This window comes from Salmo trutta, chromosome 13 (assembly GCF_901001165.1).
Source record: "Salmo trutta chromosome 13, fSalTru1.1, whole genome shotgun sequence".
In the NCBI taxonomy this organism is placed as follows: Eukaryota; Metazoa; Chordata; class Actinopteri; order Salmoniformes; family Salmonidae; genus Salmo; species Salmo trutta.
The window spans coordinates 7,138,829-7,155,581 of NC_042969.1; the positions used below are offsets into that span (position 1 = coordinate 7,138,829).

The 16,753-nt window shown below is 42.7% G+C and overlaps 1 protein-coding gene across 1 annotated transcript; it reads left to right on the plus strand.

Annotated features, from left to right (window-relative positions):
* Positions 1-1,723: 1,723 nt before the first annotated feature.
* Positions 1,724-11,786, plus strand: LOC115204878 (alcohol dehydrogenase class-3-like). Its single transcript, XM_029770484.1, has 9 exons — positions 1,724-1,776; positions 4,746-4,847; positions 5,501-5,642; positions 5,926-6,013; positions 9,604-9,823; positions 10,083-10,343; positions 10,927-11,062; positions 11,264-11,402; positions 11,554-11,786. The coding sequence occupies exons 1-9, from the start codon at positions 1,753-1,755 to the stop codon at positions 11,576-11,578; spliced, it is 1,137 nt and encodes a 378-aa protein (XP_029626344.1). The 5' UTR covers positions 1,724-1,752; the 3' UTR covers positions 11,579-11,786.
* The last annotated feature ends 4,967 nt before the right edge of the window (positions 11,787-16,753 follow it).

Below are 16,753 nucleotides of genomic sequence, written 5' to 3' on the forward strand. Positions count from 1 at the left end.
TTCGTCCCACATACCCTAGAGAGGAGTCTAGTGAAAGTTGCATTAGTGTAATATCCTAATCATTTTAGTTTATACATTATAGAGGATATGAATAAATACAATATACAGTATGTTACCATTGCTCAACATTGCTAGCGGAACGTCTGTCCCTAACAGGATTATTATAGGAATTATAGGACTATTTCTCTCTATACGATTTGTATTTCATATACCTTTGACTATTGGATGTTCTTGTAGGCACTTTAGTATTGCCAGTGTAACAGTATAGCTTCCGTCCCTCTCCTCGCTCCTACCTGGGCTTGAACCAGGAACACATCGACAACAGCCACCCTCGAAGCAGCGTTACCCATGCAGAGCAAGGGAACGCACTACTCCAAGTCTCAGAGCGAGTGACGTTTGAAATGCTATTAGCGCGCACCCGGCTAACTAGCTAGCCATTTCACATCGGTTACACCAGCCTAATCTCGGGAGTTGAAAGGCTTGAAGTCATAAACAGCGCAATGCATTGCGATGGGCTGCTGGCAAAACGCACGAAAGTGCTGTTTTGAATGAATGCTTACGAGCCTGCTGCTGCCTACCACCGCTCAGTCAGAGTGCTCTATCAAATCATAGACTTAATTATAACATAATAACACACAGAAATACGAGCCTTAGGTCATTAATATGGTTGAATCCGGAAACTATAATCTCGAAAACAAAACGTTTTTCCTGTCAGTGAAATACGGAATCGTTCCGTATTTTATCTAATGGGTGGCATCCCTAAGTCTAAATATTCCTGTTACATTGCCCAACCTTCAATGTTATGTCATAATTACGTAAAATTCTGGCAAATTAGTTCGCAACGAGCCAGGTGGCCCAACCTGTTGCATATGCCCTGACTCTGCGTGCAATGAATGCTAGAGATGTGACACAATTTCATGTTAGAAGACAATATTAAGTAAATATGCAGGTTTAAAAATATATACTTGTTTATTGATTTTAAAGAAAGGCATTGATGTTTATGGTTAGGTACATTGGTACAACGACAGTGCTTTTTTCGCAAATGTGCTTGTTAAATCAACGCCCGTTTGGCGAAGTAGGCTATGATTCAATGATAAATTAACAGGCACCACATCGATTATACAACGCAGGACACGTTAGATAAACTAGTAATATTATCAACCATGTGTAGTTAACTAGTGATTATGTTAAGATTGATAGTTTTTTATAATATAAGTTTAATGCTAGCTAGCAACTTACCTTGGCTTCTTGCTGCCCTCGCGTAACAGGTAGTCAGCCTGCCATGCAGGCTCATCGTGGAGTGCAATGTAAGGCAGGTGGTTAGAGCGTTGGACCAGTAACCGGAAGGTTGCAAAAACGAATCCCCGAATCCCCCCTGAACAAGGCAGTTAACCCCCGTTCCTAGGCCGTCATTGAAAATAAGAATGTGTTCTTAATCTGACTTGCCTTGTTAAATAAAGGTGTACATATTTCTTTTTAAATAGGCCAAAAATACCGATTACAGATTGTTATGAAAACTTGAAATCGGCCCTAATTAATTGTCCATTCCGATTAATCGGTCGACCTCTACTAGGAAGACCCTGAGAGGTATCAGTAGCTTCACAAGGATTAATTATGGCCCTTATCACCCCCCATAAAAAAATGAATTAGTTACTCATAAAAGGGAACATGACTCAGTAGGTAAAAAGGATCGTTAATAAGAAGAATGACTTGTTTGAGAACTGCACATCATCCTTTCTCTCGTGCTGAAGAATGAACATGGTAACAGCTGGAAAAGTAAGTTTGAAGTAGGCTACTTCTTAAAAATACTAAGTTACTACTCAACATTGCACACATTCTCCTGGTCAAATTGTGCAGTGTTTACATCAATTCTGTAGTTGAAATGACATCAAAGCGTGTATTTTCACAAAGTTAGATTTTGTGGACAGTGACTTCACCATAGAAGTTGCACGTCTAGCCAGCAAGAAAGCGATACTAAGAAGCAGTGTATTGACTGTAGTATGTTCCATTTTTACTGGCTCAATAGTGAATAAATAGCAAGCAAAAATAATTGATATGTAATGAGAGGTCTCGTGGGATTTAAATTAATGTATGCCTCCTATAGTGCGTTCAATGTGTCTTTACTAAGTAGCTAAAACGAAAGCTGTCAAATAGGCTGCAGATTCAGGAAATCTGATTTACAAGCTACAATTTCTGACTTTGTGAGCATAAGGAAAGAGTGGAGAATACATTATATGGATCAAATCTAAAGCTAACGTGTGGGTGAACGGTTTGCTGATGTCAGCGTTGTGAACAGAGTACCCCATAGTGGAGGTGGGGTTATGGTATGGGCAGGCATAAGCTATGGACAATGAACACAACTGCATTTTATTGACGGCAATTTCAATGCAAAGAAATACCGTGACGAGATCCTGAGGCCCATTGTTGTGCCATTCATCCGCCGCCATCACCTCATGTTTCAGCATGATAATGCCTGGCCCCATGTCGCATGGATCTGTACACAATTCCTGGAAATTGAACATATCCCAGTTATTCCATACGCACCAGACATGTCACCTATTGAGCATGTTTGGGATGCTCTGGATCTACGTGCACGACAGCGTGTTCCAGTTCCCGCCAATATTCAGCAACATCGCACAGCCATTGAAGTGGAGTGGGACAACAAAGGTTACGTACGTAACCACGGTTATGTGAGCTATATGGATCCCTCCAATATATTGGTATCACTCCGCTGCAGAAAGATACATCCGAGGTGAGGATTTACAGATTTACTCCCATGTACACCTGTGTCACGGCTGGGGTATGCCCTTATATATAGACCACTTGGCCGCGACACACGTTCTCTACATCATTTTTGAGGCGCATCTAGCACCGTAGAGGATTGGAGTGGCCATATAGCTCACAAAACCGTGGTTACATATGTAACCTTCGTTACTATATTGGATCACTCCAATATTTTGGTATACCCGTACCAGATTTAGTTGGTGCTAGAGGGACCTGGCCAGCTAGCGGCTGGACCAAGATGCAGGGGCCACCCAGGACCAACACACAGGTGATGCCCAGGACCGCTGAACCAAACACGGAGGGAAGTGCCATATTTACCCGATAGTACCTAGCAAAGGTGCAAGAGGAAGTCCAGCTGGCCGCAGCACTGATATCAGCGTGGGGCACTCCTCTCAGCAGAGCCCAGGACGCAGCCACACCTCGTGTTCAATGTGCCAACACAGATCCGAGAACCGGCCTGCCAACCAGGCGGTATGCTGTCGTAATCATGTCCACGATCCAGTGAGAGAGCCTCTGCTTTGATGTAAAAGCAGTTCACAGCACACACATAGAAGAAGCCAGTCGGCAAAATGAGTAAATTACAGTTTGTGGCAGCAAAAGCCACCATACTAATGGATGCACACGGAGTCGTAGTGTAACGCAAACGAAACACAAGTATGACAAACCACGGCGGAAGATACAGATCAACCGTGAGCAGCGAGTGGAGCACTCAAGAGGGGCGGGCCAGTCTGTAAACAGCCAGTGAGTATACTTCCACGCAAGATATTACACTTACCAGTGACTTACCAAGCGAACTTCAGAAAGTTTGTACCTTAAACCATACAGACGTCTGCCGAGAAAATGAAAAAGAACATGTGTCGTGGCCATGGGGTCGATATATAGGGGCGGACCCCAGCCGTGACGAAGGTGTATACGGGAGTAAATCTGTAAATCTTCACCTCGGACGTATCCCTCCGCCGCGGAGTGATAACGATATATTGGAGTGATCCAATATAGTGAAACATAACATTCCACAGGCCTGATCAACTATGCGAAGGAGATGTGTTGTGCTGCATGAGGCAAATGGTGGTCACACCAGATACTGACTGGTTTTCTGATCCAAGCCCCTACCTTTTTTTAAGCTATCTTTTATCAACAGATGCATATCTGTATTCCCAGTCATGTGAAATCCATAGGATAGACAGGGCTGTCCAACCCTGTTCCTGGAGAGCTACCATCCTGTAGGTTTTCACTCCAACCCTCATCTAGCGCACCTGATTCTAATAATTAGCTGGTAGATAAGCTGAATCAGGTTAGTTACAACTGGGGTTGGAGTGAAAACCTACAGGAGAGTAGCGCTCCAGGAACAGGGTTGGACAGCCCTGGATTAGGGCCAAATGTATTTATTTAAATTGACTGATTTCCTTAAATGATTTGTAACTGAGTAAAATCTTTGAAATTGTTGCATATTTCGTTTTTTTAATTATTGTACATTGGCCTCACAGTACAGTAATATTAGTTAGGATCATGGTTCCATGCTGTTTCAAGTTCTCTTGTCTGAACCAGTCCTCTTCAGAATACCTTACACAGGCAGCCCAATTCTGATCTTTTACCCAATCCTTGGCAAAGGAGTTGATCCATTTTTTACATTTACATTTTAGTCATTTAGCAGACGCTCTTATCCAGAGCGACTTACAGTAGTGAATGCATACATTTTCATTTTCATTTCATACATTTTTTTTTTCTTCGTACTTGATCCTAAGGTATGTAGGTAATAGGTTAAACTGGCTATAGTAGCGAGACTACAGATCAAATTCCTTCCAACTGTAAGGAGGCCAGGTGCACATTAAATATGTAATCACTAACCAGCACTCTCCTCTCCAACTGCACTCACCACAGACAGACACCACAATCAATCTTCAAAATCGTATTTTCTGTGTATGAAATGGACAGTTGACACATTGCGGTTCTCTATCTTCCAGGTGATTAAGTGCAAGGCAGCTGTAGCATGGGAGGCTGGGAAACCCTTGTCCATTGAGGAGGTGGAGGTGGCCCCACCGAAGGTCCACGATGTGCGCATCAAGGTAACGGTCCCTTCCCTATGACAAAAATGTCTCAGACAAATGCTCCTGTATTGTATTTGCGCTTACATGACAATTCCAGCAACAACATAATCAACAACTCCAGCCTGCAGCAGACCTTTGTTTTGGGTGCAGTATCTTTGGTTTGTATGTGTGATTCAATATATCTTCCCCCTAGAATAATATGTATGTGAGCTCTTTTGCTCTGTAAAACAAAAGGACATACTGTTTGAGGCAGGCTGCTTTTCGGCAGGGATGAATTGTTCAGCTGATGGAATACTGTGGGGAGCATCAAGTGTTTTCCTGTATCCCCGCCCAAATGGATTTAGTGGGCCAGCTGTGAGGAAGCCATCTTTGGAATGTGTTCAACAGGGCCGATCTGCTCCAGTGTTTAGAAAATGTTGTTATTCTAAGAATGTTACTACATTCCTCTATTATACTAGCTAGCTGTCTGTCTTGCACCATTGAGAATCAACCTTGTGATAGTTTATATTATCAACATAGCAGGTGCAGTAGTTGGTATTAAAGGAATAGTCCTAGAGGGTTGGGACTTGGTTGAACCATTTAGGATGTTTTAGGCTAGTTGGCAACACATGCTTCATAGCTTACTGGTTGTATTAAATGAGAGAACCTAATGGAAATGTTGTGCGTTTCAGGTCTTTGCGACGGGGGTGTGTCAAACGGATGCCTACACTCTGCGCGGCAGCAACCCTGAGGGACTCTTCCCTGTCATCCTGGGTCATGAGGGCGCCAGGACAATTGAGAGCGTGGGCGAGGGAGTCACCAAGTTCAAGCCAGGTGAAGGACTGTAAATATCAGCAAATGTATTCCCCCTAAAACAGTGTTTTCCTGTCCCGGCGACCCACAGGGGAACAATAAAAATAATAAAAAAAATAATGAAATGTATGCATTCACTACTGTAAGTCGCTCTGGATAAGAGCGTCTGCTAAATGACTAAAATGTAAAATGTAAATGTAAACATACTTGTTCCCATCCAGTACAAACACGCCAGAATCAAATAATGCAATGACTTGATTATGTTGAATCAGATGTTTACTGAAAGTCTATTTTCTCTCCCAAGGTGACACCGTCATCCCATTATATATGCCACAGTGTGGTGAGTGCAAATTATGCAAGAACCCCAAGACCAACTTCTGCCAGAAGATCAGGTAATTGGAATGCAATCTCGCCTGTCATCAACTATAGCTTGGAAGGTTGTGGTCAGGATTAGGTTTGCAAAATTCCAGGAAATGTCAATGAATTCCCTGGTTTACCAGAAATCCCAGTTGGAGGATTTCAAATTTCCTGCTTATTCCGGGAACTTCTAACCGGGATTTCTGGAAAATCAGGGCACTTATTTAAAGTTCCCGGCATTATCTCAGCCACGCTCAAGGCCCTAAACAATATCTTAACCACCATCGATAAGAAACAATACTATGCAGCCGTATTCATTGACCTGGCCAAGGCTTTCGACTCTGTCAATCACCACATCCTCATTGGAAGACTCAATAGCCTTGGTTTCTCAAATGATTGCCTCGCCTGGTTCACCAACTACTTCTCTGATAGAGTTCAGTGTGTCAAATCGGAAGGCCTGTTGTCCGGGCCTCTGGCAGTCTCTATGGGGGTGCCACAGGGTTAAATTCTTGGGCCGACTCTCTTCTCTGTATACATCAATGATGTCGTTCTTGCTGCTGGTGAGTCTCTGATCCACCTCTACGCAGATGAACCCATTCTGTATACTTCTGACCCTTCTTTGGACACTGTGTTAACCTGTTAGGGCTAGGGGGCAGTATTTACACAGCCGGATAAAAAACGTACCCGATTTAATCTGGTTACTACTCCTGCCCAGTAACTAGAATATGCATATAATTATTGGTTTTGGATAGAAAACACCCTAAATTTTCTAAAACTGTTTGAATGGTGTCTGTGAGTATAACAGAACTCATATGGCAGGCAAAAACCTAAGAAGATTTCATGCAGGAAGTGGCCTGTCTGACAAGGTGTCGTTCTTCTTGTCTCTGTTTATTGAAGAGTGAGGATCTTAGCTGTAACGTGACACTTCCTACGGCTCCCATAGGCTCTCAGAGCCCGGGAAAAAGCTGAACGATGACGAGGCAGCCTCTGGCTGAAACACATTATCGCCTTTGCCAAGTGGCCGATCAGAGGACAAAGGGCTTAGGCTCGTGCCCGAGTCGACCCCATGCTGTATTTTCTTTCGTCTGTTTACCTAATTGCAGATTCCCGGTCGGAATATTATCGCTTTTTTACGAGAAAAATGGCATAAAAATTGATTTTAAACAGCGGTTGACATGCTTCGAAGTACGGTAATGAAATATTTAGAAATCTTTTGTTACGACATGCGCCGTGCGCGTGACCCTTATTTACCATTCGGATAGTGTCTTGAACGCACAAACAAAACGCCGCTGTTGGAACATAACTATGGATTATTTTGGACCAAACCAACATTTGTTATTGAAGTAGAAGTCCTGGGAGTGCATTCTGACGAAGAACAGGAAAGGTAATCAAACTTTTCTAATAGTAAATCGGAGTTTGGTGAAGGCTAAACTTGCTGGGTGTCTAAATAGCTAGCCCTGTGATGCCGGGCTATCTACTGAGAATATTGTAAAATGTGCTTTCACCGAAAAGCTATTTTAAAATCGGACATATCGAGTGCATAGAGGAGTTCTGTATCTATAATTCTTGCGGGGGGTATGCTAGTTCTGAACGTCACATGCTAATGTAAAAAGCTGGTTTTTGATATAAATATGAACTTGATTGAACAAAACATGCATGTATTGTATAACATAATGTCCTAGGTGTGTCATCTGATGAAGATCATCAAAGGTTAGTGCTGCATTTAGCTGTCTTCTGGGTTTTTGTGACATTATATGCTAGCTTGAAAAATGGGTGTCTGATTATTTCTGGCTGGGTACTCTGCTGACATAATCTAATGTTTTGCTTTCGTTGTAAAGCCTTTTTGAAATCGGACAGTGTGGTTAGATTAACGAGAGTCTTGTCTTTAAAATGCTGTAAAATAGTCATATGTTTGAGAAATTGAAGTAATAGCATTTCTAAGGTATTTGAATATCGCGCCACAGGATTCAACTGGCTGTTACGTAGGTGGGACGATTTGGTGCCACCTGCCCTAGAGAGGTTAACAACCCTCCAGACGAGCTTCAATGCCATACAACTCTTCTTCCGTGGCCTCCAACTGCTCTTAAATACAAGTAAAACTAAATGCATGCTCTTCAACCGATCGCTGCCTGCACCTGCCCGCCCGTCCAGCATCACTACTCTGGACGGTTCTGACTTAGAATATGTGGACAACTACAAATACCTAGGTGTCTGGTTAGACTGTAAACTCTCCTTCCAGACTCACATCAAACATCTCCATTCCAAAGTTAAATCAAGAATTGGCTTCCTATTTCGCACCAAAGCATCCTTCACTCATGCTGCCAAACATACCCATGTAAAACTGACCATCTTACCGATCCTCGACTTCGGCGATGTCATTTACAAAATAGCCTCCAATACCCTACTCAATAAATTGGATACAGTCTATCACAGTGCCATCCGTTTTGTCACCAAAGCCCCATATACTACCCACCACTGCGACCTGTGCGATCTCGTTGGCTCGTTCATACTCGTCGCCAAACCCACTGGCTCCAGGTCATCTACAAGACCCTGCTAGGTAAAGTCCCCCCTTATCTCAGCTCGCTGGTCACCATAGCAGCACCCACCTGTAGCACGCGCTCCAGCAGGTATATCTCTCTGGTCACCCCCAAAGCCAATTCCTGCTTTGGCCGCCTCTCCTTCCAGTTCTCTGCTGCCAATGACTGGAACAAACTACAAAAATCTCTGAAACTGGAAACACTTATCTCCCTCACTAGCTTTAAGCACCAGCTGTCAGAGCAGCTCACAGATTACTGCACCTGTACATAGCCCATCTATAATTTAGCCCAAACAACTACCTCTTCTCCTACTGTATTTATTTATTTATTTTGCTCCTTTGCACCCCATTATTTCTATTTCTACTTTGCAAATTCTTCCACTGCAAATCTACCATTCCAGTGTTTTACTTGTTATATTGTATTTACTTCGCCACCATGGCCTTTTTTGCCTTTACCTCCCTTATCTCACCTCATTTGCTCACATTGTATATAGACTTATTTTTCTACTTTATTATTGACTGTATGTTTGTTTTACCCCATGTGTAACTCTGTGTTTTTGTATGTGTCGAACTGCTTTGCTTTATCTTGGCCAGGTCGCAATTGTAAATGAGAACTTGTTCTCAACTTGCCTACCTGGTTAAATAAAGGTGAAATAAAATAATTTAAATTATGCAACCCTAGTCAGGATCATTCATTATTGACTCCCCATTTTCAAAGTTGCCAAGTAGACAGTGAGCATATCTATAATGATAGTTAGATTAATCTCAGAAATAGTACGACAGTATTCTACTCCAGTCTTGGGATTGCAATTGGTGCTGTGCAAGCGAAGAAGCAACCAGGGTTGCAAACACCAACATTGCATCTTCAACCAAATTAAGGCCAAATTCTGTCAGGCAGGTAGCCTAGCGGCTAAGAGCGTTGGGCCAGTAACCCGAAAGATCGCTGGGTTGACACTCTGGATAAGAGTGTCTGCTAAATGACAAGAAAATGTATGTATGAAATAGCCTCTGAAATATTTGGCTAAAGCATATAGAGATCACTGGCTTTTACCCTTGCCTGTTACTGATGCTCATCCTTCCTCTCAACAGGATAACCCAGGTCCGGGGTCTGATGCCTGACAACACCTCGCGGTTCACTTGCAAGGGCAAGCAGCTGTTTCACTTCATGGGGACCAGCACCTTCTCTGAGTACACGGTGGTGGCCGACATTTCAGTGGCCAAGGTGGATGAGAAGGCCCCCCTGGACAAGGTGTGCCTGCTGGGCTGCGGCATCTCCACGGGCTATGGAGCTGCCCTCAACATTGCCAAGGTGGGTGGGTGATATCAGGTTGCAAGACAAAATACCCCGTCTAGAAGTGGAAAGCACAAGCAAAGAGCCACAGCTTTATTGTCATCTTTTTATGTTTTATATCCTGTGAATTAACTGTCCACTAGTGCAAACACAGTTCAGTTAATAGACTATGATCATAATACACATCTTACACAAAAATAATATCATCGTTTTACTGACAAAAGCCATTCTGTAACTCTTGTTTTATCAACCTACTCTCATGGGTACCTACCTGCAGGTTGAGCCTGGCTCCACCTGTGCTATTTTTGGTCTGGGTGCCATTGGCCTTGCCGTCATCATGGGATGCAAAGTTGCTGGGGCAACCAGGATCATCGGTGTGGACATCAGCCCGGACAAGTTTGACAAGGCCAAGGAGTTTGGGGCCACTGAGTTTGTGAACCCCAAGGACCACAGCAAACCTATTCAGGAGGTACTAGTGGAGATGACCGACGGAGGTGTGGACTACTCCTTTGAATGCATTGGCAATGTGGGAATCATGGTAAGGCTGGTCAGGGAGAGGGAAAAAGCAGCTTGGGCTAGAGCCTCCATTCCTAGTTCTGTACTGAGCTCACGGGGCTGTTCAGAATAGTGAAATGTTACAGAATGTATTTTTTACTTATCTATTTTTTAATTAAAACGTATTTTTCTTGAAACTGCAATGTTGGTTAAGGGCTTGTAAGTAAGAATTTCAGTTGTATTCGGCACATGTGACAAATAAAATTGGATTTGATTGTAGACAAGTTAAAGATGTCTGTCATGTGAATAGGGAATCGTGTCAGCTCTATCCATTGCAATTCTGTCTGCAACTTTCTGAATGGTTTCCCTCACTGAACACACCCCTGCTGCCCATGACCTTTCCACAGCTCCTACTGAGATGGTGAAGCAGGAAACTGGGAAAGTAATTGAACTGTGGCCCCTTTTTTGCTCTCACATATGGAAGGTGTTCTACTCTTCACCACCAGAGTTCACTGTAGTTGGCACTTCAGGCTTGGACCGCAACGGCAAAAAACCTTTCACTTTGCTAAGTAGATTGGCTTCCCCTAAAAACTTGTCTTCTGATGATACTCAATCTGTTGTTTCAGAGGGCGGCTCTGGAGGTGTGCCACAAAGGCTGGGGCGAGAGCATCCTCATCGGGTTGGCAGGTGCAGGACAGGAGATCTCCACTTGTCCATTCCAGCTGCTTACTGGCCGTGTGTGGAGGGGAACAGTATTTGGAGGTGAATGTCGTGGATGATTTTTGACGAAGAACCTTGACTTTTCTGACATCAATATATTTAGTCTTTTTGATAAATGAGCAGCGATGTGGCACTAACTATAATACTAGTAATAAAAAAAGAAGTACCGTTTTTTTCTGGAAGTATGGTAATGCCGTAAGGTAATACATAGATTACTCATGTTTTCCTGTTCCCCTGTCCCAGGCTGGAAGAGTGTGGAGAGCGTCCCCAAACTAGTGACCGACTACATGAACAAGAAGCTGAAGGTGGATGAGTTTGTGACCCACACCTTGCCCTTTGACCAGATCAATGAGGGCTTTGACCTCCTGCATGCCGGAAAGAGGTGAATAGATCAAGTGTTGCATCATATTTCATCAATTAGTTACCTTAGTCAATTCAGATCTTTGTTCAAATTGAAAAGTTTCCAGCACAAAGTTTATTAAAGTCCTTTAAAATTGTATGCTAACCACTTCATTTTAATTTGTCTATTCCAGTATCCGTGCCATCCTGAAGTTCTGAAGTGCCTGCCATGTTGAGCCTCACTCACTTCTGCCTTTTATAAGCAATCACCTTTCAATCGCTGTAGCACTTACCTTTCAGAATTATATTGTCACGTGTGCTCCCTAGCCGGCCTCTAGGTCATCAGGCTGCTCATTATTCTACACACCAGTCACCATCGTCACACGCCTCATGACACTCACCTGGACTCCATCACATCCTTGATTAACTTCCCTATATATGTCACTCCCTTTGGTTCCTTCCCCAGGAATTATAGTTTATGTTTCTGTTTCTTGTCTGTGCGTTGTTCGTGTTTCTTGTTTTGTATTATGTTTTGTTTATTGATTAAATCACTCACTCTCTGAACTTGCTTCCCGAGTCTCAGCGCACATCGTTACAGAATAATGCCTCACCTAAGGGAAGCATCGGGGTAGTGTTTTTTTTTTTTGTCGGAGTAAAAGACGTCGGGTCCGGGAGCCGCTACAGGCTCTCATGCCTCAGCCAGATCGCCAGGCTCCCCTGCCTTTGCCGGCTCGTTGGGCTTTCATGCCTCCGCCGGATCGCCTGGCTCCCCTGCCTCAGCCGGCTCACCGGGCTTTCATGCCTTTGCTGGATCGTCAGGCTCTCATGCCTCAGCCGTGATCACCAGGCTCCCCTGCCTCAGCCGGCCATTTAATCATATTGAAGCCTAACAATCATCCAAAGTTACACAAACAAATCGTTTACTTATGCATCATGATTTGATTAATCATGGGGAAATGATTGAAAGGGACATCAAAACCACAGCATGTAAGACAATTGTGATTGAACATTGAGAAGTATGTGTGGAGTTTCTGCATGATATGACTAAGCCCCAACCCTAACCCCTACCCTGGAACACAGCTGTGAATAGACCATTTAGAAAACATGGAAGAAAATAGCCCAAATTAGGACCTCAATCAGATCCTAGTGAAGGCTAAACTTAGAGGTAGTCTTAAAAAAAATAGGTGGGGAAACTGATTTCCGGTGAAAATACAGGCTGTATCACAACCGGACGCGATTTGGAGTCCCATAGGGCGGTGCACAATTGGCCCAGCATCGTCCGGGTTTGGCCAGTGTAGGCCGTCATTAATAAGAATTTGTTCTTAACTGACTTGCCTAGTTAAATAACAAAAATACTCTTGAAAGTTGTAATAGTAGAGTGCACAAGGTGCAATTTCTAAATTGGGTAGTGCATCATCAGTTTTCCTCTTGTCATGTCAGTCATTGCATACCTTAGAGAGCTATTTATAACTTGTCGGAAATGTCCAGATCAACTGGCCCATCAGCCCCGCTTTTTAGCTAGCCCATTGATTTTGTAGTAATGTTCGAGTCACTCAAATATCACATGAATACACATTAACCGTTAGCCATCACCCATCCATATATTTATATGCACATATTCTTAAACCTGTTTGGGAAAGGCGTGCCGCTTGCAGGACACCTCGACAACATCCGGTGAAATTGCAGAGCGCCAAATTCAAATTAAATTATTATAAATATTTAACTTTCATAAAATCACAAGTGTAATACATCAAAATAAATCTTAACTTCTTGTTAATCCAGCCGCTTTGTCAGATTTCAAAAAGGCTTTAAGGCAAAAGCAAACCATGCGATTATCTGAGGACAGCGCCCAGCACACAAAACCATAAACATTTTCCAGCCAAGTAGATTAGTCACGAAAGTCAGAAATAGCAATAAAATGAATCACTTACCTTTGATGATCTTCATATGGTTGCACTCACAAGACTCCATGTTACACAATAAATGTTTGTTTTGTTCAATAAAGTCCCTCTTTATGTCCAAAAACCTCAATTTTGTTGCCGCATTTTGTTCAGGAATCCATTGGCTCAAAGGCGGTCACAACAGGCAGACGTAAAATCCAAATAGTACCAGTAAAGTTTGTAGAAACATGTCAAACGATGTTTATAATCAATCCTCAGGTTGTTTTTTTGTCTAAATAATCAATAATATTTCAACCGGACAATAGCGTTGTCAATACAAAGGAAAAACAACGAAAGGCGGGCTCTAGGTCGCACGCACCAAACAGCTCTGGAACTTTCCACTGTCCACTCATTCAAAGTGGTAATTTTCCCTAATTTTTCAGAATAAAAGCCTGAAACAATGTCTAAAGACTGTTCACAGCTAGTGGAAGCCATAGGGAACGCAATCTGGGTCATAAGCCTTTATATGGTGGATAGGCTTTCAATGGAAAAACTGGATGGATTTTCCTCAGATTTCCCCTGCCATATCAGTTCTGTTATACTCACAGACTTTATTTTAACAGTTTTGGAAACTAGAGAAATTAGAGTGTTTTCCATCCAAATCTACCAATAATATGCATATCCAAGCTTCTGGGCCTGAGTAACAGGCAGTTTACTTTGGTCATGCTTCTCATCCGAAAGTGACAATACTGATCCTTTCCCAAACAGGTTTTAATCATTCATTTACACTTGTGTGTATAAGGTAGTTGTTGTGAAACTATTAGATTACTTGTTAGATATTACTGCACAGTCGGAACTAGAAGCACAAGCATTTCGCTACACTCGCATTAACATCTGCTAACCATGTGTATATGACCAATACAATTTGATTTGATTTGATTTAGACATGGCAAAATGTATACAATTGCAAAACAAATTGCTTTAAAACGGCACATTTTTCTCTGCACCTCCATGACAAAATGTGTAGAATTCTAGGAAATAAGCTTTAAACCTGCAAAATGTTCTCTCTGCCAACAAGAGGGGTGTGAACAGTTTGGGTCATGAGAAGTGCTTGTGCCCATAGAAATAGACATGGCGGGGGGTGTGTTGGATGATACCCATTGCAGGAAGGGGGACTTGGGTGAAAAAGTTTGGGAACACCTGGCCTACATCCTATACTGATGACAAAGACTATTCTGACTTACTGCCTCTCACTACTATACCTTTTCTCCTTTCCTCAGTCTGTATAATCACATCCAACTATCAAATAACTTGATCTCTGACTACTCACTTTTCAAGGTAAGGGTCATTTTCCCTAACTGTAATCTTACACCTGCTCCTTTTTCTTCCATATACCTTTCAACATCCATAACAGCACATGTTTGTCTGTTCAGGTTGTGGCCAGTATCAGCAACCAATTAATTGTCCATAAAATTCCGTTAATTCACCAAAGTTCAGTTGAGTTCTTGACTTGCCCAGTGCCTTTCAGACAGAGGGCTACACTATGACAGGGAGTTGTCACACTTACCACGGTCTCGTTTCAGCCTGTGGCCTTAGCCACACTTCATCTAAACACAGTTTAATCCAAAGCCCATCTCCTATCATGTAGTGTCAAGTTCTGCAACAAAAACAAGCAATTGTTGAGGTTTCTACAGTTTACTCTGCGCAGACGGCAATCAACCCCTGACCTATAAAGGTGAACATGGTGTAGGGCTAAAATAAGGTCATGTTCTTGACCTTTACCCCCTGAGCCTGGCCTGTTTTCGAGCTGCATGATGGTATCAAGCCCATGTTGGAGGACGAGAGGAACAAGCGTGGTGGCTTATCACACTGTCCAAACAGCAGCGCAGGGCCGACCTCGACCGATTCTGTCTGTGATGTATTTAAGTGTGTGGGACATACAGTTGAAGTCGGAAGTTTACATACACCTTAGCCAAATACATGTAAACTCAGTTTTTCACAATTCCTGACATTTACGTAAAAAATCCCTGTCTTAGGTCAGTTAAGATCACCACCTCATTTTAAGAATGTGAAATGTCAGAATAATAGTAGAGAGAATGATTTATTTCAGCTTTTATTTCTTTCATCACATTCACAGTGGGTCAGAAGTTAACATACACTCAATTAGTATTTGGTAGCATTGCCTTTAAATTCTTTAACTTGGGTCAAACGTTTCGGGTAGCATTTAACAAGCTTCCCACAATAAGTTTGGTGAATTTTGGCATATTCCTCCTGACAGAGCTGGTGTAACTGAGTCAGGTTTGTCGGCCTCCTTGCTCGCACACGCTTTTTCAGTTCTGTCCACAAATGTTCTCTAGGATTGAGGTCAGGGCTTTGTGATGGCCACTCCAATACTTTGACTTTGTTGTCCTTAAGCCATTTTGCCACAATTTTGGAAGTATGCTTGGGGTCATTGTCCATTTGGAAGACCCATTTGCGACCAAGCTTTAACTTCCTGACAGATGTCTTGAGAGGTTGCTTCAATATATATTTTTTCTACCTCATGATGCCATCTATTTTGTGAAGTGCACCAGTCCCTCCTGCAGCAAAGCACCCCCACAACATGATGCTGCCACCCCTGTGCTTCACTGTTGGGATGGTGTTCTTTGGCTTGCAAGCCTCCCCTTTTTCCTCCAAACATAACTATGGTCATTATGGCCATACAGTTCTATTTTGGCGGTTTTGGAGCAGTGGCTTCTTCCTTGCTGAGCGGCCTTTCAGGTTATGTCGATATAGGATTCGTTTTACTGTGGATATAGATACTTTTGTACTTGTTTCCGCCAGCATCTTCACAAAGTCCTTTGCTGTTCTGGGAATGATTTGCACTTTTCGCACCAAAGTACGTTCATCTCTAGGAGACAGAACTCGTCTCATTCCTGAGAGGTATGATGGCTGCGTGGTCCCATGGTGTTTATACTTGCGTACTATTGTTTGTACAGATGAACGTGGTACCTTCAGGCATTTGGAAATTTCTCCCAAGGATGAACCAGACTTGTGGAGGTCTATAATTTGTTTTCTGAGATCTTGGCTGATTTCTTTTGATTTTCCCATGATGTCAGGCAAAGAGGTACTGAGTTTCAAGGTAGGCACTGAAATACATCCACAGGTACATCTCCAATTGACTCAAATAATTTCAATTAGCCTAACAGAAGCTTCTAAAGCCATGACATCATTTTCTGGAATTTTCCAAGCTGTTTAAAGGCACAGTCAACTTACTGTATGTAAACTTCTGACCCACTGGAATTGTGACACTGTGAATTATAAGTGAAATAATATGTCTGTAAACAATGGTTGGAAAAATGACTTGTGTCATGCACAAAGTAGATGTCCTAACAGACTTGCCAAAACTATAGCTTGTTTACAAGAAATGTGTGGAGTGGTTGAAAAACAAGTTTTATTGACTCCAACCTAAGTGTATGTAAACTTTCGACTTCAACTGTAACTTCTATCTAGTGACCTCTCTCTTACACACACA